This window comes from Electrophorus electricus, chromosome 2 (genome assembly GCF_041902795.1).
Source record: "Electrophorus electricus isolate QZ-2024a chromosome 2, ASM4190279v1, whole genome shotgun sequence".
Taxonomy (NCBI): Eukaryota; Metazoa; Chordata; class Actinopteri; order Gymnotiformes; family Gymnotidae; genus Electrophorus; species Electrophorus electricus.
In genome coordinates this window covers 39,659,390-39,683,640 of record NC_137498.1, presented here as the reverse complement: position 1 = coordinate 39,683,640, position 24,251 = coordinate 39,659,390, and the positions used below count along the sequence as shown (strand labels likewise).

The 24,251-nt window shown below is 38.7% G+C and overlaps 2 protein-coding genes across 7 annotated transcripts in view; one reads left to right on the top strand and one right to left on the bottom strand.

The window, feature by feature from the left end:
* Positions 1-22,743, top strand: necab1 (N-terminal EF-hand calcium binding protein 1). Of its 4 annotated transcripts, XM_027015855.3 has the most exons (13): positions 12-587; positions 1,882-1,906; positions 3,562-3,670; positions 6,160-6,185; positions 6,488-6,585; positions 12,856-12,992; positions 16,872-16,993; positions 17,510-17,586; positions 17,961-18,014; positions 20,237-20,349; positions 21,192-21,269; positions 21,416-21,507; positions 21,637-22,743. In XM_027015855.3, exons 1-13 carry the CDS (start codon positions 501-503, stop codon positions 21,663-21,665), a joined length of 1,047 nt encoding a protein of 348 aa, XP_026871656.2. In that variant the 5' UTR covers positions 12-500; the 3' UTR covers positions 21,666-22,743. The 4 variants fall into 4 exon arrangements, 2 of the variants coding, with proteins under 2 accessions (XP_081559242.1, XP_026871656.2); XM_081703116.1 differs by lacking the exon at positions 21,192-21,269 and having other exon boundaries at positions 9-587; XR_014118792.1 differs by lacking the exons at positions 21,192-21,269; positions 21,637-22,743 and having other exon boundaries at positions 1-587; positions 17,961-19,082; positions 21,416-21,434.
* The window catches only part of pip4p2 (phosphatidylinositol-4,5-bisphosphate 4-phosphatase 2), a 24,724-nt gene continuing 16,191 nt past the window's right edge, over positions 15,719-24,251 (bottom strand). For 2 of the 3 annotated variants that reach the window (XM_081703130.1, XM_081703124.1), the window contains exon 7: positions 15,719-16,002. In XM_081703130.1, the coding sequence (XP_081559256.1) occupies positions 15,730-16,002 (273 nt within the window). In that variant the 3' untranslated portion in view covers positions 15,719-15,729. Of the gene's footprint in view, positions 16,003-22,830; positions 24,074-24,251 lie in introns of those variants that run through there. The other variant, XM_027015822.3, reaches the window with a different exon arrangement.

Here is a 24,251-nt window from a genome sequence, read left to right as displayed (position 1 = left end):
CTACGAATATTGATAGAATACTACTGAATACTATGAATACAAATGACTAATGAAAACTCCATTTATATTTATGCCTTACACGATTTACCCGAAGTATTAAAAGGCTAACCTATCTATTGTGTTAAATAGCATTTTGAAGCGTGTCTTTACATAGTGCTGGGCTAATAAATACGCCTGTAACAATATTGTTTTATAAAAGTGCACTTAAGATATACCCTGCTTGTTGATCTTTCATGTGTGTACAATGACTTAACCGAAAATATCAGTTTTCCATAGTCACTGTCACAACGATGCACTCAAACCTACCAGACGCGAACAGAAACACATAACCTATATTTCCTGAGAAGCTTGTACTGCGCATATCCTTCATGCGCAATTCCTTGGAAACGCGCATAGCATCCACTAGCTGTGCGCCAGTTCAGACAGCAGACTGTTGTTTGCATGATTTTTAAGTAAAGGAAACAGCGTTATTATATTGTTATTTGCTGCCCTGTTTTAAAATGGATTGCTCTGAAGACGTACAGCCACTTTCGGACGAAGCCAGTACTCCGGTGGAGTTAAAGAAAGGAATGTCAATATTTTTGGATGTAAGTAGAACCAATATCTCATAAGATATTTAGTGGAATGGTTCATTGGATGACTCGCCAGTAATATAATGTAAATATACCATCATTATAATAATAAAACCGTTGGTTGACCTCATGAGCGTTTTCTTTTCAGAGTTTGACAGTTCATAATGAATTTTCTTTACAATTTTGGTTGTTAAATGGTATGGTATTTTACCATCGTTTATTTTATTAACAAGAATTAGTATTGTAAAATGTAATTAATTGATTTAACTAGTTAATTTATTATTTATTATGCGAAGAGATTACATTAACCCCAGTTTTGATAAGAATACGGATCGAGTACGTAGCAAGATGTGCTTAAACATGCAGAGAAGATATGGTCCAAGGTTTTAATTTTTTTCCAGGGAGTTTGTGCTTGCCATAGCGACATTGTCAAATGCCTGGACCTCTTTAATGTGGAAATAGTTTTTAAAATTTGTCTGTTTATGCAGACTTTAGTGATGTATGTAAATTTTCATGATGTCATTTGGGAAGATACTATATCATTTTTGTATGGTTATGATGTATGGAGTTTTATATGCAGTTATATTGTTGTGTTAACCTTCATATGAATGATATTAATGAGATCTTGGTTATTACTATAACTCTCAAAAGTTATGGAAGTGTGCATCATTGCCATTCTTTTAATGACACAGTTAAAATTACACATCTCTGCTAAAACAAACAAACAAAAAATACAGAATATCTTTCCCTGCATCTTTTAATAGTACTTATGAATTATTATTTCAGCAAATTGGAAAAATCCTCTAAACCAGAGCTAGAACCTTTTTGGTAGGTGTAAAAAAAAGAAGAAAGAATACATTTAAAAAAAAGAAAAGAATAATTGAAAATATTAAAACCTTGTCTTGCAAATTTAGGTTAAATTAAACTGGGCTAATGAAATGACCAATCACTGATGTAGCAGTGGCATACATTTACAATATCGGTCAGGTGGAAGGTAAATATAGCCCACTCTTGGCATGGACACCAGAGGACAATTTTTAGTTCTGTGAATACTCCTGCCATGTAATAAAACCCTAGTTAATGGTGTGATATTGAGGTCTGGGACTATCCTTCAAATCCCTTCTGTTCTTAGAAGCTTCATGTTAATGCACATCATGCACCCTGGTGCATCCCTCATAACCTTTTTAATGGTTAACACGATTTTTATACTGAGATCCATTTGCCCAGCAGGATCCAACAGTGCCTTCTTATACAATAAATGCAACACATTTTTATGAAGTCTAGTTTTTCTCTCTCTTTTCTTTTTCAGATACTGAGAAGAGCTGATAAAAATGGTAAGACTTCAGTGTTCCCAGAGGTCGTGTATGCCTGTGCCTTGAACTAAGCACCCACTTTATTACAAACATTTATTTATTACAATATTAGAGGCTATATGCCATTTGAGGCAACAGATAATTTGTAGCCATGCAAAATTTGTTATCCAGTCCTGCAAATCAGTGGTCACGGTACTGTTAGCTAAATATTTTTGTATGTCAAACTCCTCTTAAGCCTGTTGGATATTGTTGCATGTAAAAATCTTAGCCTGATGCCTGATGCACTCAGTGTCACAGCATAGCCCCCATTGCCATGCCATCACTATATCAGTCTCACTGCTGTGATGAGAATGACCCACAACCCAAGTTAAATACATATGGCAGTGATGCTGTGTCTGAAACTGACCAATGATGAATGGGGTAGAGAGTGACTGATAAAGTGTTCATGGCAATAGACAGGTTCCAGTCTGTATTTGTACACGACTGCAACTCTATATTTATGTAATAATGTTCTATGGGTATAATAAGTTATGGCGTTTCTTATAAAGTGGGTTGTAAGTGTATATGTTGCATGTAGCCAACTCATTCCAAAGCATATAAATTAAATTAGACTGAATCCATGCAAGTGGCCCTTTTCACCCAAATACTGCTCTGTTGTCATGGAAACACTGTACTTTCCATATGTCTTTTAAAGTCAGTCAATATTTTAGTGCTTTTAGGCAGGGATTCAGGTTCTAAACAAATGTCACTGTGATATTTTCATCACTCTGCATGTGTTATTATGTTTTGCCACATTTTACTGGTGTTGATGTGAGAGAACTTCAGATTTTATCATGTTAATCAAATAGTAGTTTGTAGCACTTTCAGATATATTAGAATCCTATTCTTAAGATGAGTATGTTTTGTTGAGTATTTCAGCACAAATAGAATGCTATATGCTAACAGAGTGTTTGTTTAATTTATTGTCTGGGAACCATTATTCTTATATGTCTGTAAAATTGGAATTTTATTCTCATACCACAGAAAAATCAGAAATCAAAGATAGCATAACTCACATTTAAAATATTACACTAAAGTGGAATACTGCATCATACAAATATGGTGAGATTAATAGATTTAGTAAATGTAAACGATTTATACAGATTTGTAAGGTATTTTGATAATTAGTCCACTCTTACAATAATACTTTTGTCAAATGTTTTGTGTTTTCCCCACTTAATCCACAACTTTGTCAATACCTGTATGTTCCTATTTGTTAATATTTACATTTGCATTGTTAATTACATGAGCAGACCTGCTGCAACAGACTCCTTTGTAAGAGGACAGTTCAGAGTGCACTCTCTTCCTCACCACAGCTGCTCTTCGTCTCCTTTCATTTTCCTTTGATGCTCTTGCACAAATTAGTGGCTTGTGTATAGCCTGAGCTGTGTTTATTCTATTTTAAGTGCATACTAGTATGACTCATCTCAGAATTTGCATACGGTATGGCATCGTTTCGGATGAACCTGAGGACACTGCGTTTAACACCAGCATCCTGCACTTGGGCCCTCACTTTGTTTACGCACAGTTCTGCAGTGCCTCTTCCAGTGCCAACTCAGAAACCTTGGCATGTCCACATTTTCTTCATTTGACCCTGAAATGGCCCAGAAAGTTTAATGTTTTGTTCACTCTCACAGATGATGGCAAGCTGTCCTTTGAGGAGTTTAAGGCATATTTCTCAGATGGAGTTCTGTCTGGTGATGAATTGAAGGAGCTCTTCCATGTCATTGATACTCATAACACAGAGTAAGTAATGTGCAGGATATCACTCACATTTTTCCTTTTTGCATGTTATATCAGCAAGAACACTTTATGTAGGTACTTCATTAAGACTTGCAAATTCAGTGGATCTAATTTCAACATGCTAAAAAAGGCTAAAAAAAAATGTCATATATCTGCACGTCATAGACCATGACCTGCACAGGTTTAAGTCTTAGCCCTTTGTTGTCAGCTGGAGGCCCAAAACCCATGTGTATGTACCTTGAGCACTGTTTGCGTTGTCTGATGGAAGCTACTTAAGTCTCTGTGCTCCTAGAGCCTTCCCCAGTGGCCTCCTGTATGACAGCAGATGTCATGAGCACGGGCTCTGTTGTGACACTGTTGTAAAGCAAGTAGCGGTAGGGCACTTTTTTTCAGTAAAACTCCAGGGACACAGTCTGATACCTCTAAGCCATATTGCAGCCCTCTCATCCTAGTTGATTATGTTTGTGTGTGTGTGTTGAGATAATGAAAGTCTGTCAACATTTTCTTTATTTAGTATCATTAACAGAAACATGCTAGTTTGATCATTTACTGAAAGCCATAAAGCAAATGCATTACAAAATTAAAAATACTGTTTAATATAAACAATATTAAATAAACAGTATTAAATAACAGAATATATACTGTTTAATATAAACAGTATATATAAAATACTAAATACTGTTTGTGGATATTTTACTTGCATATTATGCACATATTAAAATCCTTGGAGTTATTGAATTAAGATGTTTATCAATTATATACAGCACAAACACATAAATAAATGTTGATCACTATAAAATAATTTAACTCACATCTCCACGTGACTGAATTGCTTATCTCTTAAGTAATCTTGGTTTCCATGGTAGCAGCTATCTCGATTGATTTGCAGGCCTTCTGTAGTAAATGGGTTTGATGTGAAAATGACATTTTGTTTTAAGCCATGCTGGTCCAAGAACCTCTTTCATAGTAGTAGATAGCAATAAATAAATAACCTCAGCTTTATGTAAATACATATGGCTTTGTGTAAACGCGTTATAAGCTGTAATTGGCCTGAAAATCTATAATGATGCAGAGTGCAGAACAGGACTAGGGAGATGTACGGGGTCTGGAAGGGTGAAGCGAGTGAAGTTGCTTTATTTGACCAGGCATGTCTCGACCAGGCACAAATGTTGAATATAATCGTTAAAGAAGGGATCTTGCTGCTGTTTTCTTTTGTCAATAAGAGCACAGCCTATTTTCTTAGTTGCTGTTGTCCAGTGGGGGAAGGGCTGCTAATTTAACTTCAGTCAGTGTTTACCTCCTTTACCCCAACCTTTAGAAATGTCCCTTTGAGGACCTTATTGTTTGTCAGAGAAATAATTGTCTATTTGCATATAACACTGAGCTACACAATTGAGAAGTCATGCCTTTTCCCCTTGAAAGTATCCACTTTAAATTCTAGGATACAGTCTAGTGAGACAAAATTAGCTAGTAGTGAGTGACAGAGCAGAACAAATTTCATGCATTTAAAGAACCATAATTACTATATATATTTTTTCCTTTGTAGTTTTATAAAATCTACATACACAATCTACAGTATTCAAAACCTGGTAGTCATGTTTATAAATGAGTCATCGGTGCATAGTTCCTCAGGTTTTTCTGATTGCAAATGTTCATGACTCAAGTATTAGACTCACAAGCTTTTTGTTAGAAAAAATGGAAGATATTATACTGTTTTTTTTATTTTATTGCTAACCTCTGGTTGTAAAACTAGAATCTCCAGAGGTCTTCCCAGGTTATTCAGTCATTTTATGGTTCTGTCAGTTTACTGAATTCTGTGCCTGCTACCAGGTGTAGCCAGGTATAGCCGGCTGTGTGGCCCATGACGCAAAGCCTCCTCTGGGCTCATACAATCCACTGCTGGGGTTTATGCTGTCTTGTTAAGTGCTGCCTTTCCCTGAGGTGACCAGCAATTGCAGTCAGATGATTGCCAAACCTAAAAGGAGGATTAAGGCAGCTTTAACCCAACCATATTCAGATGAAAACAACAGATGACACATTCACTCCTTGAGTTGCTAGAAGTAGAGAATCACTCAAAGTTATACTATATTGAGACAGGTGCAAGGTGCCAAGTGTACTTGTAATTATTTAAAGCTGTTTTCAAAATTACATGCTAAACCTATTTATCACTCCTAATAGTGTCTGAGATCAAGTAGGAGCAACCAGTTTGCACTGGCATCAAAATGGGTCTCTTTTAGCAGAAAGCATTTCATGATAATAGTAATTTAGAAATGCAGTATGCACTGGTACACAACCAGAGCTTCATTTTACATACCCTATCTTTATGAAAGTCTTCTTTTCTTAAACATCCCTGTGCATCTCAGCATAAGGGCTTATAAATGCACAAATGCTGTATTAGTTGCTAATTCATTCTGCAAAACCAAGGTTTTCATGTTATGCTTTTTATAAGTCTAATGGCTTAAATAAATTTTACAATTATCTTTCTCTTTCAGCAATGTGGACACAGATGAGCTATGTGGTAAGGAAATATTTTTTTAAATACAACATAAATTTGTTGCTTTATGGTCATGGCAGTTATATTAAGACATTGTAATTGATCACATGTATGGAGGATGTACTTCATATGTACATTCTTGTCTCTCAACCTGCTGAAATGCTCTAAATTTGATTTTGACATCTGCTTTAAATACCTGTAGAAACATCGTTTAAAACAGCCATGATGCGGTAAAAGAGGTATAAAATAGTTTGGAGATAAAGGATTTAAAGGTAGTGATGAGATGGCACTGGGCCAGGTCTGTTACCGCTCCTCTGTGTCCTTAGAATATTTCTCTCAGCATCTTGGAGAATATGAAAATGTCCTTGCTGCCTTAGAAGACCTGAATGTCTCTATACTGAAGGCTATGGACAGAACCAAAAAGGTGAGTCAGTGTCCTGATTTTCTGCATTGTAGGGCTGTCATATTTCTCAAATGTGTCAGTGTGTTTAGTTTCCCCACACTGTAACGTTCCCTTCACATTGGTGGAGGCGTGTCTTCATCACATCTGTCCACTAAATTTTCTCTTGTGCAGGCCCATGTTTGTGCTTTTTTGGGTTTCGATGCTGATGACATGTTTTTAGTCTTGTGGTAGGGCTCATATAATTTTCCTGTCACATAATTTTCAATTTTCATGGTCACGTATGAACAGTAGATTTCCCTTACAATTGTCTGCTTTTCATGCTGGTTTCTTTCTAGCCTGAAAGAGAAGAGTTATTATGTAACACACTGAGGGCAGAAGCGTGGTGATGTTATAATGTTACACACTGAGGGCAGAAGCATGGTGATGTTATAATGTAACACACTGAGGGCAGAAGCATGGTGATGTTTCTGGCTTGTGCCTGTTATGGCCAATACTATCTATTCACCGAAATAATTGTTCTAATACTTATGGAAAATGTGATGACTGATTGCTGAATATTTTTTTTCCAAAATGATAATATGCAGCAAAACATCTGAAGTTCTACATTCTGCATTCATAACTGTCTTAGAGTTTGGAGGTAGACCTAATTGTTTATACAGTTTTTACTGTCTCAGTCTGAACGGGGGATAAAGTGTTCCTGAAGGTCAGAAGAACATAAGGTACTAAAGATTTTTGCTTGCATGCCTTTTTTAAAATCATTTTCTCACCTTACAGGAAATAGAAATGATAACTGAGGATTTTGAAAATAACCATCACTAAAATTGTTTTTCTTTGCCTGTTTTGTGTCTGTTACTGTCAGCAGTTTCTAGTTCCTTGAGAGGTTAGATATCATATTATAGTCACTCTCCCAGAATGCTTATTACTGCCACAAAGCCATGCTGCCAACCATGCACTCAAATAATCATGAATGAAGCTCTGTTAGGTTCAACTGAATCTAAATTAGTCTAATTGAATCTATTTTATCTAATTAAATCAAAATTAATCCACTTGAACTGAAGTAAAATCAGGCATTTGCGGAATTTTAAATTAGCATATAATTTTAAAATATGACTCTGGTTATTTTTATTACTTACTGATTATGAATTAATATCTGATTTACTGTTGGTTGTACAGTAAATAAGTATTAGAAGACTAGAAGTTTCAAAATTCATTCTGTTTCTGAAGATAGATGAATGCAAGGTTATGTGCCATTTCTAAATGACATTTAAAGAGCATTTGGCATTCAGTGTTATTTGTTATGCCCTCCACCCTGGATCAGACTACGTTCCACAGAATCCTCCGGGTCGATCCTAATCGCAGGAGTTTTATCACCCGTTCATAATTAACCACTAATCTATGTGCCTATTTTAAGCCACTTGTTACTAAATCAATTTGTGAAGTCTTGTTTTGGCTAGCCAAATATGTCTACGCATTATAGGTTGTGCATACCTTTCTGAGGCTTATTTGAGAATACTTACCTTATTCCAGTTTATATGGTTTATGTCTTTTTGCCTGCTCTGGTTTGGATCTGTTTGCTATTCTCAGCTATCGACTTTGTTATGTTTCCTGGTTTTTGCTCTAGATCCTAGTCATTGTTGCAATACTGCCCTTGCATTTTACTTGCAAGGGTCTTCCATTTTGTCCTTGGAAAAATCTATTATACAGTGTAGTCTGTCACCAAAGTATACCTGCAATTGGACAATTCAGAAAGAAGTGAAAAATAAACCACTTAATTCAAATGTTGTTAAATATGGATCTGTCATAGGTTGAAATCATTTTACATTGTGAACGCTAACCTCAGTGCATATCCTCAAGACAGTGTCAAAATCCACATTTTAACTATTTGTGTCTGCTGTTCATTTCAAAGATGGGATACACTGTTCTTCATAAGATCAACAAACCTTCTAAAAAATATGATATTTCCATGTCACCTTCTTTTCTTATGTTTACTATTCATTATGATGCTGATATATGCATTCTCATTACTCTGTGTTTGTGTCTACTAAAGCCAAGTCTGCATGTCCCTGTTATCAACCAGCAACCGGTCTAACTGTTAAGGGAATACCTACGTAGCAAATATGCCTAATTTGCCTAGTGCCAAGTCGCTTAATTGAGCCTGGTTACCGCTTTGCTCAGATAACGAATTTCTAATGCACTGACTGGAAGCACCACTTAATGCTTGTGTTTATCTTGGGAGGCCAGATATGAGCGTGAAAGGACAGTGGTGTGTGTCACTTCATTATGCTGTCTACGTTTGTTATGCCAGTCTACTAAATGTAATGTAGCCTTCTGTTGAAAGCTGGATGTAGATGCTTGCTTAACTTATTTTATTCCATATCATTTTTGAACGAGTAATTCTAATTGTTTCACTTTCAATCAACCAGAACCCTATAAGGTGTTTTAATGACCGTGGAAAACCTCAGTGTGAGAACTGTGATACAAGAAATGAAATCACTTCTTAAATGTTGGAAATAATGAAACACATATAACAAGGGGAGAGATAGTAAGATGGGAAAAACAGAAACACTAGATATTTTGTCTGAAGTATGTGGTAAGCCTTTCATTTAAATTTTTTGTTTTGTTAGTTGCACTAATTACTGATCAAATAGATGCATAATATTTAAACACTGCCTTCATACTTTTGCTTATATGGTTTCAAAAGTTTGACATTTTATCTGAATGTTGTAAAAATCCACTTTAGACATAGGAATATAAGATATGAATGGTACACAGTAAAAGGGCAGAAACAGACAATAGATGGCTGCAATATTTATAATTAAATTACTAATAGGATACATAGATTATTGGTGGGTGAATATGCTTGGGGACAAGCAAAACTTACATTATAAATCCCTCAAGACAAATTCAGAAGCCTAAAAACCCCCCAGTTCTCTCCTGTTATATGGGGTTTGAGATCAGTGATCATTTCTTATAGTTTACATTAAATGAGTCCCAGTAAATCTTAGAGCTGATTGGGTAAAACGGCCATCAGCTACCACCACCATACTGCACCATCTGTTTCAGCCTTTTACATTTTCAGCAATAAAATGATAGACTGGCTGTTATGCAGTCAGAACTGTGAGTGTTGAAGAACTGAGGGTAATATTGACAGAATGGGTAGACTTTGATGAGTACATTAACATCTTCTACCTCTTTGTGGTGATTTAAGGACACCACTGTGTATATAGGCTCTCAATTCTACAGGTTAAAATGGAAAGAGTAAAAACTGAAACCAGTTTATAGTACTAAATAACCATTCAACACAAAAAACAATTCCCTTGTTTGTTTTTTAAAACCTGCTCTTTACCTGTTCTATACCTCTTTTCTCTAATGACCTTAAGACAGCTAAAGATTGCTCTAATCAGTATGTTGTATACCTTACAAGGCCTCATCTAACAAAATACCTGTGCAATGAAGTCAATCATCCTTCAGTTCTCTTACGGAGAACTGCTTTGTCAAAGATGTTGGCCTCATACAGAGCCATTTGAGAGATGTAGTGTTTTTTTGTTCTATAAAATGGCTGCAGGCGATGGAGCTCCAGGCCTCAATGACTCATGGCTGTGCACTTAAAGGTCATCTCTCTGTCTCTGTTACTGCCCCTCCAAACTCTCTTCAACCTGCTTTGATCTCTGCTGTCCAGAACATGTGGTAGGGCCACTGTACTCTGTTCACACTGAATAAAATGAGTGGAGATGGCATTTCTAAGCCTTGTGTCAGTGGCTTGTGCATGTTAACAAATGTAGTTTGGCACCTGTTTCGTTGACTCGTCAGAACATTCCAACTTGTCTTTTTAGCATTTTGAGCTGCTCTTGTTGGTGGCAGAGTGTCTTTTTTTCTTGCGCTTTCTCTGTGCTCCTGTGTACCAGCACATAATAACTGTAATACGCTTGAAAATATCACATAACCCCTGAGCTCCAAAAATTGTTGAGGCAAATTCAATGGAAATGCGATTATGAGGCAGCTTGCACTTTCACTTAACATGATTTTGATCTGGCCTATCTATTTAATTCAAAGGCCCAGTACATGACCTCATTGAGCATTCACCCTTGCTCTCCATAATCAGATGCCTGATTGAAAATATCCACTAAGGGATTGTATGTGTGGTGTCAGGTGTTTGAACCAATTTAATTCTAATGCATTCTGGTTGAATTGCTTCCATCAGTTTCATTGTGTAGACAGGTAGGATTCGTAGATATTCACAGTTTAAAATCAGTAAATAACCCTTTATGAAAAAGATCTAAAATTTTATATTTCAACTGTATTCCAGCTCAACAGTCATGATAAGCTTCTAAAATAAGCTTTCGTTGTGTTGTGGTATGAATTCCAAAAGGTTTTCCACTTTGGTCCAATAATCAGGAAATAAATTTGGAGTAGTGATTATTAAAAATGATATATTATGAATTAATACTAACAACACAAATAATGTGATTCCTAAGATCTTCTTTGATCATTTTCCATTGCAAAACAAGAGGACATTTGCCTTTTATGTCTCTAAGACAGTAGTTGAGCTGTATAAACAGTTTATTAAAAATAAATAAATGCTTTCATCAGCGTAGAAGTGAAAGGCAAAATTGTGCTTATGAATTACATGTTCTAATGTCTGTTTAATGTATGTACTGAGAACAGCAAGGGATGTAAAGAAGAACCTTGTGGCACACCATAATGCACTATTTTAGAGTCCTTCAAAAAACTCCATTTACACTAACAAACTGGTACCACTCTGTTAAATAGGATGTAGACCAAGCTATGACTTGCCCATCTAAACCAACCATATTTTTTAATCTGTCAATTATTTTGTGGTCAATGGTATGAAATGCTGCAATTATGTCCAATAGAACTGAAATGCAGGGTATCGTGTCAACACAGGTTGTTGGACTGGATGAAAACATCAGGAAGTATAAATCACTGTGACTGATAGGGCTAAATTTATGTTCCTGAATGATGTCCGTTGGCGAATTTTGTCATTGTGCTGAATACACCCTAAATGTACAGTAAGACACTGAATACACCCTAACTGTACAGTAAAACATTGAATACACCCTAACTGTACCATAAAACACTAAATACACCCTAACTTTACAGTAAGACATGGTGTAGTACCATGACCCTGCTGTTGCATTTTACCTCTAAAACCTTCCCTTTTCTGACAGGAAAGGTTTACGAATTGATGTTTGATGATATCTATAGGAATTTGTGCATCAGGGACAGATTGGGTACTTGTTAGTTTGGTGTTAAATAGGTGCCTTCTATTTGTTTGTTTTTAGAAATCAAATCAGAAAAAGTAAGTAGCTCCAGCAGAAAGTAGAGCCTGGTGGTAGTTGTGGACAGATTCTTTTGGTGCTGTTTAGAAAGCCTCCATCTTATTCTGTCAGCATATACAGTCATGCAGTCTAGAAATTTGCTCAAGGCTGCATAAGTGCTCAGTGTGGAAGAAAACAGATTTTCTGATAATTGTTTTGCTTACTCAAAGCAATGCAATATTGTCCAGAGTAAACCTTAAGCATTTGTTTAATTCTTGAATCATATGCTCTAGATATACTCTGATACCTGGTACACTAAGGTTTGGAAGACCCTGCAGGCCAGCTATTTGTGGAGTGAGCCCACACTTATTGCATAGGTACCGGTTTTAGTACCAGTATTAGAACCCACATTTATTTCAAGCTGAAAACAGATAAGGTGATGGTCAGATACAGCTTTGTGGATATTATGAGTAGTCTGTTAATTTTCATGCTATATGTAAGCATTAATTGTAAGGTGTGGTTAGATTTGTGTGTGGAACCTATGACTCTGAGAAACACCAACACTGTCCGAAATGGATAAGAATGCTGTCTTTAAAGGGTCATTTATTTTCTCCATATGTATTATTAAATACAATTTTATCAGCTAATACAACTTGATAAACATTCAGAAAACTCCTATTAAAATGTCTGTATATGGTTTTGGGGGCCTGTACAAATTAATTTTGTTTTCTAGAACTATAAAAAATGGTGACACTAGTTTGAAAAACCTGAACTGATACTGTGTTTTGTGTGTAACTTCAAAAACCTTGTCATAAAATGTAGGAGCACCACCACTTCATCCTTGAGGTGGCTTTGATGAGCCTGACTTGAGCCATAATGGCTCTAACAAGGTCTGCCATCAAAGGCTATCTCTGGAGCTAGTCAGAGCTTGTTATCTGTAGTAACTGACGGAGCCTTGGCAGAGATGAGAAGCGAGCTGGCACTTTATAATGTCCCTCTCTCTGCTCTGCAGGAGTACCAGGAGGCCACGCACCTGGAACAGTTTGTGACACGCTTTCTGCTGAAGGAGACCACCAGCCAGCTGCAGTCACTCCAGAGCTCACTTGAATGTGCAGTGGAGACGACGGCTGAGCAGACCCGGCGGGAGAGGCAAGCCTTCACACCAGTACACCTCTACCAGTCCTGCTTCACCACCACTACAAGCCATACATGCGGCAAATTATGACAGCACATCTGCACTGGCTTCACAAAGTACCCATTAATTTCATGTTTTCATACACTAGAAGGTAGATGACATTTAAGAATGACTTTTTTTTGGTTGTTGTTATTGCTGAGCTACAGACTAATTCCTATAAAGTTCATTTGAGGTGTTTTTATACTTTTTTTATTTTTTATTTTTTACAAATAATGAAAAAAAAAGAATCATATTTAAGTGTTCAGAGCCTGCAACAGAAACTAGAAAGCTGTTCAGGATTATGGGAACAATAAACTGAGCCTCAACCAATCTGATTTAAAAATAAAAAAGTATTCTTTTATTAAAAATGCTTAAAATATTTTTATTTATTTTTTTTTTAAAGGGGATTACCATTTGACTTTCTTTACCAATGTGGTCAGTGTAGTCCATGCCCTTAGATAAGGAGGGTGTCACATATATTTATAAAGTAAAAACCTTTCCTGGGATTTTTAAAAATTATTAAATATCCCTCAAGAATCTTGGGCATCTTTCAAAATTTGGAGAAGAGGCTATTTTTGGTAAAATATTTTTATGCGCTTGCCCCCCTGCCCCCCATTTATCACCAGTTGTCCATGACAATAGGACTGTATTCGATCAGCTGAAGTTAGATCAGCTAGTTCCTGTAATTACCAATGCCATTCAGAGACTTTGAGATCACAAGCTGGTCCAGTCACAAACCTCGTGTCTTCCCCTGCATATTTATTGTAATCATACAGGATGTGTATTATAATCTCCACTGCAATTACCTGAATGTATGTGCTGCTGATTATAGTTTTTCTCTGACATCATACTATAATGTGCCTCCACAGGAAATGGTCTGACTCAGAGCAGTGGTGGGGATGGGTTGTAGCTACTTTTTAGCTACCAGTTGTAGCTAATTTTAGGATGTTTTCAGACAAGAGTTGTTTTTCTGCACCCTGGACAGCTTGCTCTACGAGTTCGTTAAGTTTGCTCAAGTCCAATAAATGTTATTGGGAGCAGTACAGAGAAATGATCTCTGGGCCTCCTGAAATCAGTGGTCTGGAGTTCACTTCAAGCAAACACTGGTGCACTCCCTGGGTATGTGGAAGCTATCCGCGTTGTGTGTGGGGTTGTGTGATTGGTTCATTTTGTAACATGACTACTTCGACTAATCACCTTAGTTAACTATTCAATTAATATGGGGGGAGACGTGCAGTGTATTTAATGTTGGCTAGATATTTGTTAGTCCCATGTTATCACTATTATGCATCAGTGTATGTCTAATAAAAACATACTTTCATAGGAGCAAGGTTTCTGTAGTAAGATCACCTTAATGGAGCTGGTTTACTTATATGAAGAACATTGTGAAAAGGGCATGTCCTGCATAGCTTGCATGGAGCAAAATTGTGTCTTATGACAATGGCTCTGTATTTGCATGTGTTCCTGCATGGTGAAATGCCATGCTTCCAAAAACATAGTTCTTTGCCACTTTTATCCAGAGATTTATCTGGAGAATTATAAAAAACAGGTAAACATGGTGGCTAACATTGTGCAAAGCTGGTCCCAGAAAAAGTTACATATGGAATTTTGCATTTGATCCACAGTTGGATGTGTGATAGCAAACCAGCAATAATGAGTCCCTCACCGAAACGAGCTTAGAATTGGTCCTGGGTGTGAACCCAAGTATTCGGAAACAAGTGTGAAAACACCCTTAGAGTACAGAATGAACTGTTCGCATGAACAGACCAACACTTGCATGATTTCATGGCTTAGAATGGTGTGAGTATGTGTGACAGGGAGAGAGAGAAAGGGAGACTATACCCAGTACTATTTTAGTCTCCCATCTGCACCAGCTGCGGTCCTTTGCCCCACTTAAACTTGGTAACTTGCTGCCCATTAAAACCAATGAATGCTGGTAATGAACGTTCTTCGTTTCACTGTGAAGTGAAAGTATTGCTTTCGTGCAGTTTGTCTAAGGCAATGTTTCGACTGGTTCACACAAATACAACCTATGGCACTGTAATTAGCAAAGCTGTAGCAGAGGTAACACCTCATGTCAAACCCTTCAGCAAAACTGAGTGCAAGCCAAAACCCCAAGACATGAACTCCAGTATTTACAGTGGCTGCTTCATTTGCATGCCAACCATCTCTCTGTTCTTCCCACTTCCACATGTGGTGGGTGGTAGAAGACGCTCAGACTGCAGCCGAGAGCCTTATCACACACAGTTGTGGCTCTCATGTTAACAGCCACTGAAAGCGTGCTGAGGGCAGGGAGCAGACTAGGCTGCACAAGAACACCTCTCTTGTCTTTCATCCATGCTGAGAGGCAGCAGCACAAAGGACACTCAAAAATGGCTTATGTCTTCAGCACTTCTTGGGGTACACTCAGAGTCTCACCTCCACTCAGCTCCTTTCTGCTTCCCAGCACCACTCTTCTTAGGTACTTTTTTTTCCATACACAAATTGTGAACTGTTAATGGTTTCCTCTGGAGTAAAGAAGAAAGGAATTTGAATAAAAGGATTCAAGAATGAAACTTGAAGCTTGATGTTGAATGCCGCTGCTGTTGTTACTTTTTGACAAGTGTCTGTGTGAGATGGTTGCATGCTTGTAATCCTTTCTTTCTACAGTGAAATGCTTGTTGTCACTTCATGTAACATTTTTAATATCTGTATAGCATGGTAACAAAGAAATTATCTAAGACTCAAACAAAACACTGAATATATCCATTGTGTGGTGGTGGTGTGGCTTTGATTCCCATTGTGTGAGCTGTGTTTAAAGTGGCCAGTGACCAGAGCAAATTGAATCAGTGCAGGCAATTCTTTATTGTGTGAAGTGTGGCTGGGCTTTCCTGGGAGAGGCTTGGTGTGGCGGGATGAAACGCGGGGGGTGAACAGCAGTCTGGGTCCCCTCTTTATTGGAGCGCCTCTGGTGTAGTGTTTGCTCTGCCGCTCTGCACTCTTCATCTGAGCCACACACGGGGACACACACACACGTATGAATGCAGGGCCATTAGGAATAATTCCTGCTGATGGTCTTCTCTTCTCAATACAAGCACTCTTTATCAGAAAATGGGGATGCTGTAGTGAAGACACTAATGTCGATTTTATGATTAAAACCACAACCTTGGAGTCTCCATGTGTGTAATTCCATTGGCTCCTTATTATGTTACAATAGAAAAACACCATTTTCAGATCAGCTGCCTTGAAGATCCACATGGGGAAACAAGGTCTTATGGCATAATCTGTACCCCTCCATTTGTTTCACGCGAGCAGTGTTCTAAAATAGACTCAACGTTCTGTCGCCTCATACTAATGGGGGGGAATCCAAACTGGAAAAGTTAGATGATCTTTGTGGAATTATTCAAATGCTTGATCAAACCCTAAAACTGGCACTTTGGCATTGTGCAAGGAGTAGAATACCTAGAATATATCTGTGAAACCTTGTAGCACACTACTGTATGAAAATGTGGTAATTTTAAAGTTTCTGCGTTTCTGCTACATCACCAGAGAACAGTTTTTGCAAGAAACAAGTGAAGAGATTTCAGTGAAAATGATAACTTTTAAAACTTTTAACCTCAAATAACAGCAAACCAACAGATGCTAATCTTTGTAAGGCTGTAATAGACAACGGTTTATTGATGTACCTAATGGTTTATCGATGTGTGTTTATTTCCCTTAGGAGACTGAAGGAGGTCTAGATCTAGCTAGATCTGATACAGTTGTTTTCTTTTTCATGCTCCTTCCACTTAACAGTAGCGTGCCACCTGAGCTATCTTTGTTTGTATGTGTGGGGGTTATCTGTGTGTGTGCGTGTGTGTGGTCTCAATTCGCAGACAGGCTCCCATGAAGCCTGAGGTGCTGTCGATTCAGTGGTCAGGCAGGAGATCCAATCGGAGGCTTCAAAGGAATAACAGCTTGTCTCCAAACAACCCACTTCCCAGCCTTGTCAGTTCAGGTGTTTATTCTTAGTCCCGGCGCTCCAGACGAAATGGCATGCGTCCCCCCTGCCTTGGTCTGTGCATGGGGAGGGGGTGATGACTCGCCTCTCTCACCATTTAGTGCTGGAGCTTTTCTAAAGGAAATTGTAGTATTGATCTACTGGGTCTTAGCAACTTTTCAATAGTGCTCTGGATACCTACTGATGAATGTTAGTGCAATGTGAATGTTGTTTAGTGCAATATTGCATGCAGTCTCCAGACAGAAACCATGCATTTTACACAATTCTCACAAGTTGCACTGCAGTCTAAGAAAGAAAGGAGAGCCTAGCTCTGAATTCTGGCAACTTTGTGTCATAACTCTGAAAATCTCTCATATACAGCCAGATCCAGCACAATTCTACTGGATTGAATGTAATTTAGTGACAATAGATCAGAGCAGGAGAAGTCCTGTGTGAGAGATACAAACAGAGATACAGAGGTAAGAGAACGAGACGGAGAGAGAGTTTGGAATACAGAAATATTTACTTCTCCAGGTCTATATGAGGAGGACAACCAGTGGATAACCCAAATCAACAGACTGCAGAAACTGATTGATCGCCTAGAAAAGAAGGTATCATCTTACACACAGTCTGCTGGTGTTCTATTATGTTCTCATAGTTATATAGTCATCTGCACAATTATGGGTGACAGAGGGCTTGTGATTTATGCTAACTATGTCCATGATCTGTGTTACATAAATTTCACTGTTTTCTTCTTACTTCCCTCTCTCTCATTATCACACTGTCACTCTCTCCTTCTGTCCTGCTTTTTCCCTTTCTTTCCCCTTTTTCCTCATTATTCCTCTTTCTGTTGTCCTCGTCCTCACATGAACAGCCCTGTGCTTTTATGCCTTTTGAGTCATGATTCAGGGTTAATTATGAAATGTTAAGAAAATCTTTCGATGAGATTTTTGTGGTTGGTGATCATTGTGCTCACTCTTGTTAGGAGCTGCGTCTGGACCCAGTAGAAGAGGAAGTCCTGGAAGGCACCACCAAATCAGTAACCCATTTACAGCTTGCGCTCTCCCTTTTCCCCGTATTCGCTCAGCATTCAGTCATCGCTGCACACTCTAGATGCTGTTGTCTAGGAAACAGCATAGCTCTCAAGTTGTTCTTTTTTCGATCACTGTCTATCCATTTTCCTCTCATTCAGCTGTTCCATTTTTCACAAAGTACTTTTTCAGTCCCATATTGTAGAGTTCAGGGGCTGAATAAATTATGCACTGTGTGTGCATGTGAGCGTGTGTGTGTGTGCGTGCGCGCGTGTGTGTGTGTGTGTGTGTTGAAGAGAGAGAGAGAGAGAATGTAAAAAAGCACTGTGGTCTCCTGTGTTTATCAGTGGTGAGCAGAGGAATGTGTGCGAACCTGAAAGAGACCCAGCAGGAGGTCTGTTTGTCCAACAAATTGAGTTGTCTGAATACACATATACGCATAGAATCAGGTAACAAAAATCCAGGCACTGACAGCATGGAGACTGCAATCACTCCACCTACAATCACTTTTTGAGAAACCAACAGCTACCGTTCCTTATGTATTGTGAAGGTCAGCTTTCTAGACTAATTATTTATCCTAGTAAGATGACTGGGGGAGAGTACTGTGTTAATGGCTAGGAACCAAGCAGAGGCTCAATACACACACACACACACACAAACACAAACACGCACGCACGCACGCACGCACACACACACACACACACACACACACACACACACACACACACGCTAGTGATGGTGAAATGACGGAGCTTTATTGCTAACCATAGTAGTAAAGCACATCAGTGCGGTTCTCCCTCTCTCACAGGATTCAAATGCTCTTTCCAAGTGTCCCAGCAGCTCATCTCCACACAGGACCATCCTGAAGCCCATGGTGACTGGGAAAAGGCGGCGCTCAACATAGGCACACAAAATCACCACTGCTGACCTTGAGGGGCTTGTAGGTCTTGGAGCATATAACAAACTCAGCAGGGCTTTCATCAACAGAACCGAGTGAAATGATGATGGAAAAATCGTCGTCGATATTTTGAACTTTGTTGATATTATGAACACATTCACAGGCAGTACCCTATATTGTGAGTGCCTAACATGAACCAGGATACATATTTTAAAGCAAATGTGTGTGGCACGTGTGTGTGTGTGTGTGTGTAGTACACAAATGTATTGCTAGATATTCTAGAGGTATTACATATCATAGATGGTACATATCAATTTGTATCTTTCCATTAGTAAAATCCACTAATTTCTATGGCAATCTCAAGTGTAAGTGTGATGCTGTAAATTACCTTCATTATAATTAAGATTATATAACATGAAAGAACCCTGAATAGGAGACTGTGTATGTATATAATATTGAAACTGTATGATGTGTAAGTGTATGTGTGTGTGTGTGTGTTTGTGTGTGTGTGTGTGTGTGTGTGTGTTTGTGAATGATATGAGGAAAAGTTTAGCTCTGACTGCAAAGAGAAAACTCACTTCCTGTTACTTTCAGTTCAGCCCTCATTTGCCTGCTACCAGGACTCCCAGCAGCATAGCCAGTCAAAGTGCAGCCATTACTCCACAGATATTTACTGCTCTACATGCTACCATATCCTAGGAGCCCTTCACCATGCTTGTTCTGAACTAGTCTAAAGAGCTACAAAGGCATTTAACTGGCTGCAGTAATGAATGATTGACAGAGCGACTTTGGACACATTAGCTGGAATTCCCCTTCTTGTTATTCTGTATATGTTGCGATTTCATTTGTAGATCTCTTCCAGTCATTTGTGTTTGCCTTGAATGCCATCATTCTTGCTGCCTTCTTGGCCCCAATCTTGGTCACTTTTTCACATGTGGCTAACCTCATTCCTGGCCCTCATCCCACTCAATGTCCCGAGACTTGCTTCTGTCATGCGGTGTCAGGGTTGCTGTCTCTACACTGCAAGTTTTATAATTCTCTATAGCTCCTCGAACCCTAGGGTTCGTTGCTAACTTAGCCACATGTTCACACAGAATCTTGGAACAAGAGTTCTGATCTAGTGTAGGTTTTCCCTCGTCTCTCAGGAACACTTCTCCTTCACTGAAAGGAGATCAACTGAATTCAGTGGTCAGATGCTTTGCGGTACTGCTGTAGGTCGTGAGGGCTCCGTTGCACAACCCTGAGCCTCAGCTAAGTCCTGGATGTTTTCTCTCCCTGTTTCCCTCTCTCTTTCTCCCTTTCCCCCTTTCTCTGTCTGTCAATACCTTTTAGCACATTCTGATTGTGCAGCGGCAGCTGCGTGTGCTCGAGGATGGCCTGGACGACTTCCGTCTGGCTCTCCGGCAGTACATCGACTGTGCTAGCACCCAGACCGGCTGCTTGCAGTGAGTAGACAACCCTAGGTCTGCCCCTGGAATGTCTCTGTGCTACATAGCCTGTACACACAAAATATCACAGCTGTCAAAAAGTCAAGGTAAAAACTTTTCTTCTAGATGGAGGAATATCTTGGCCTCAGCATCCATTTTGTATAGCTCACATAGACTGCTGTGTGTCCCACTGTGTGCCCAGTTGTGTCTCACTGTTTGTCCCACTCTGTGTCTCACTATGTCCCCCCTTATCTTGGATAAGATGAGATGTGATGAGATGTGATGAGATGAGATGAGCTTAGCTCTAAGTCTAGTGAGAGGTCTGGGACTATTTAGTTAGATGTGCTTTCAGTGAATGGGATGCAAAGCAAAATGACATAAAACTTCACTGATCGAAGAACTATTCTGTCACATCTGGGAGGTTTTGTTTGAGACCTTGTTAAACACCCATGACCTATTAATGTGTTGTCAGTGTGCACTGAGTCCTGAATGGTCAGACCAGCACAAAGCAATAAAATCCAAAGACGATGCTTGACTCTTGACCTCCAAAACAGGAGCCGGACACCCATGATTTACTTAGAGTCCAGGAACCAATGAGTGGCTCACTCTGTTCTGAAAAGCAGCAGAATAGATTTAATGCGATCACTGCTTTGACACACCTAAGGAAGTTAGCTAATGCATCATATCATCTTGTTAGAGCAGGCTGAACAATAAACTGCAGTGCTATGCCTCTAGGTCCATGAACTGATTATTAATTTGCCTATTAAGGATTTTAACTTTGCAAGTGTCAAGAGAAAAAGGGAATCTGACTGCTACTCAGAGGTAATAATCCTGAATGTGATCCTCTGCTCCATTGGCAGTATTGCAGTTCAGAGGATTGCTAATGAGTCTCGCTTCATATTGTATGAATTCTGGGAGCACAGCAATGTGTGGAAGAAGTAAGACCTGTTTTCAATCCTTATTTGTAATTCACTGTCCTGAGTATATAGTCAAAAGTTCAACAGTGCATGTAATTGTATTTGACATTGATGTTGTATTAATGCTCTAGTATGCATTTCTGAGTTAACTGTTTATTGTGTGGTAGTCACTTGCAGACGAACTACAGCAAAACCTTCCAGAGGGGTAACGTGGATTTCTTAGAGACTCCAGAGATTATAACCACCATGCCGGTACCAGGTATAGAGGATGTTCTCTTTGGCGGCCTAATCACTGGCCTGACACATTGTGTTATCCAAGAAAGAGATAATAACTGGTCATGTAATTTCCCACCAATGCTGAGGTCTATGTAATTGTGTTCCCCTATAGCATCATGGTGGGTGCTGAACAACAACTAGACCCATGGATATCCTGACAGAAGGCTCTAAAGGAAACCAGTATGGCATTGTTGTTTCTTAATCATCTGGAAACGCACCCTTGTGTTAAAATTTGGTGTCGAGTCATGGTGTATATAATCAGATACCCATGGTCCTGCATCATTAGTTCTTTAAGATGTGTACATTTCTAGATGTTAACTGCTTAAGCAATGACTGTCATTCTGATGGTGGTACATTCTGTTGATGTGTTATCAGGATTAGGACTTTGTTAATCTGTCACTGGACAGCACCAGTATGTGTGAGCAACAGTGCCCTGTGCTGTTATTACCAGTCTGTGTAAGTGTCAGGACTCGATGCCTCCTTATGTAGCAGAACTTGTGAGCTGAACAATCCAACAAGTTTTTGACTCTGCTGATTTTGTATAACGATGCACTGTTCTTGCTGTACGCTACATAGTTTGTACACTCTGAATAAAGATAAGGATATAGTCATCGTTCATTTTGTTTTTGTTTGGAATAGCATCACTGAGCTGTTTTCAGTATCAGTCTTGGCAATCAGGGATTTTTATGTAATCTTCAGATGAGGACACTTGATTCATTAACAGGATATGTAAAGCTTTACAGAACCACTCAGAGCCCTTTCATTTTTTAGATTACAGAATGAAATAACTCCTCAATACTGGTCCCAGGTTTTTAGTAAGACAACACTGCCTCCCTGTGGAGGTTTAAGGTACACAAATCTTGGTTTAACACAGCACCAACATACCCGCCAAAACCCATCATAGATCTCACAAAAGGTAGATCTCACAAAACTAACAAAAACAAACAAATGATGTAATTATTTTTGCCTTCCTGTCTCAAAGAATCTGCTGGGGTAATACAACACATGACCGTCATTCAGTGGCTGCATGTCTGTTACAACATGATATACCCTGACAGAAAGTCTTTACTCAGAATACATGCCGGGTGAACTGCAACTGTGTTTAACTTCATATGAAACTACAGTGGCAAGATACATGTTAAATAAGGTCGTGAGCTTTGTAATTCAGATTGCACTGTGATGGATAACTGGAAATCTGTAATAAATAATCATATCTTTGGCTTTGGATATAGATAAGTTAAAAGAACAACAAACCATGGAGGAAAATGCAATGCACTTAAATACACACAATGGCCCACAGATGTGGCAGGTTTTATTCATTTTATTGATAAATTATCATTTTAAAAAGGCCCAAGCCATTTTCCAACTCAAGCTACAATCTCAGTGTACCGAATATACTATGTACATGTATCATTTGTCACATTTAGAACAGGATTAGCAACTATGGTTGTGCCTGTTTGTCCTGACGAAGTTAAGGAACTACTGTGACACTAGCCAGTTATGACCACGTGTTGGATGCAGGCAAGCAGCAGAGGTGTTTGCATCTTAGACTGCAGGCCTGCCCCTGTGCCTTACAGGGGCCAAGAGAGAGAACACTGCTCTGTGGTACAAATGAACCAGCCTAAAGTCATGCAGTATATGTAACTCTCATTGCTTACACTGATGAGTCGAATTGAGAGGCTGCAGCGTTTGTGAGCATGCTGTTTATCTTACTCAGAAAGCCACGAAACTAAAGTTTACTGCTCACTGTAAGTTTGGGTGCTTTCATGAAAATGGACTCAAGGATACATTTCCATGAATTTGAAAGAACTAATACATTTTCATAAACCAATGTCCCCTAAGCCACACACAAATAGGAATATCGGCACAGGGCTGTAAGTAAATTTACAGACAACTGAACATTTGAACACAGTACCTTGTTGGATGTGGACTAATACATAACTTTCAGCTTTTTACAGCTGTGATGGCTAGCAGCAACAGAACATAATAATTGCATAAAATTGTAGTGCAATGGGCAAGTTGTTCACATAAGATCATCTCTTTTGGTCAAGTCAGTAACAAAAAGCAGTACTTGAAATGTCCCTCCAGCAGGGGTCATAATAACTCCAAGCCAGCCAAAATCCATGAGGAATACCAAGCTGAATTTAGGAATTCCATTTGATCAAAATTAATTCATAGTTAACAACACAAATTTAAATGTATTCAAAATTCAAATGTAATAGATCATTTATAAGGTGAATTCAACAAATCAGAGCCAATCAGTCTTAAAGTACAACCTTTTCAGTCAACTATAAACCCCGGACTGGATTTTAGCACTCCTAAATGGAACGACCATTCACATGTACACCTGTTAAAATCAGGATAAAATGAAATCATAAAAGGGCTCCTTGGATAATGGACACTATCTATGCAAATGTATTCTCTGGATAGCTGACTTTAATTGCTCCCCAGTAACAGGCCCGTACCAGACAGATGAGACCCAGCAGGTAAGCGAAGACCCAGGACACATAGGTGGCATGGTAACGACTAGCAAAGTCTTGAGTGCCCACCTAACAAAGACCACAAAACCACAGAGTAAGACCAACAGATAATGGGCAGGGAATGAAAATCAGTATATATGAGATCTCAATTTTGTATACATATTATCCCAATTTTGTAGTCTGTAAAGCTTTTAGACAGACAGACAGACAGACAGACAGACAGACAGACAGACAGACAGACAGACAG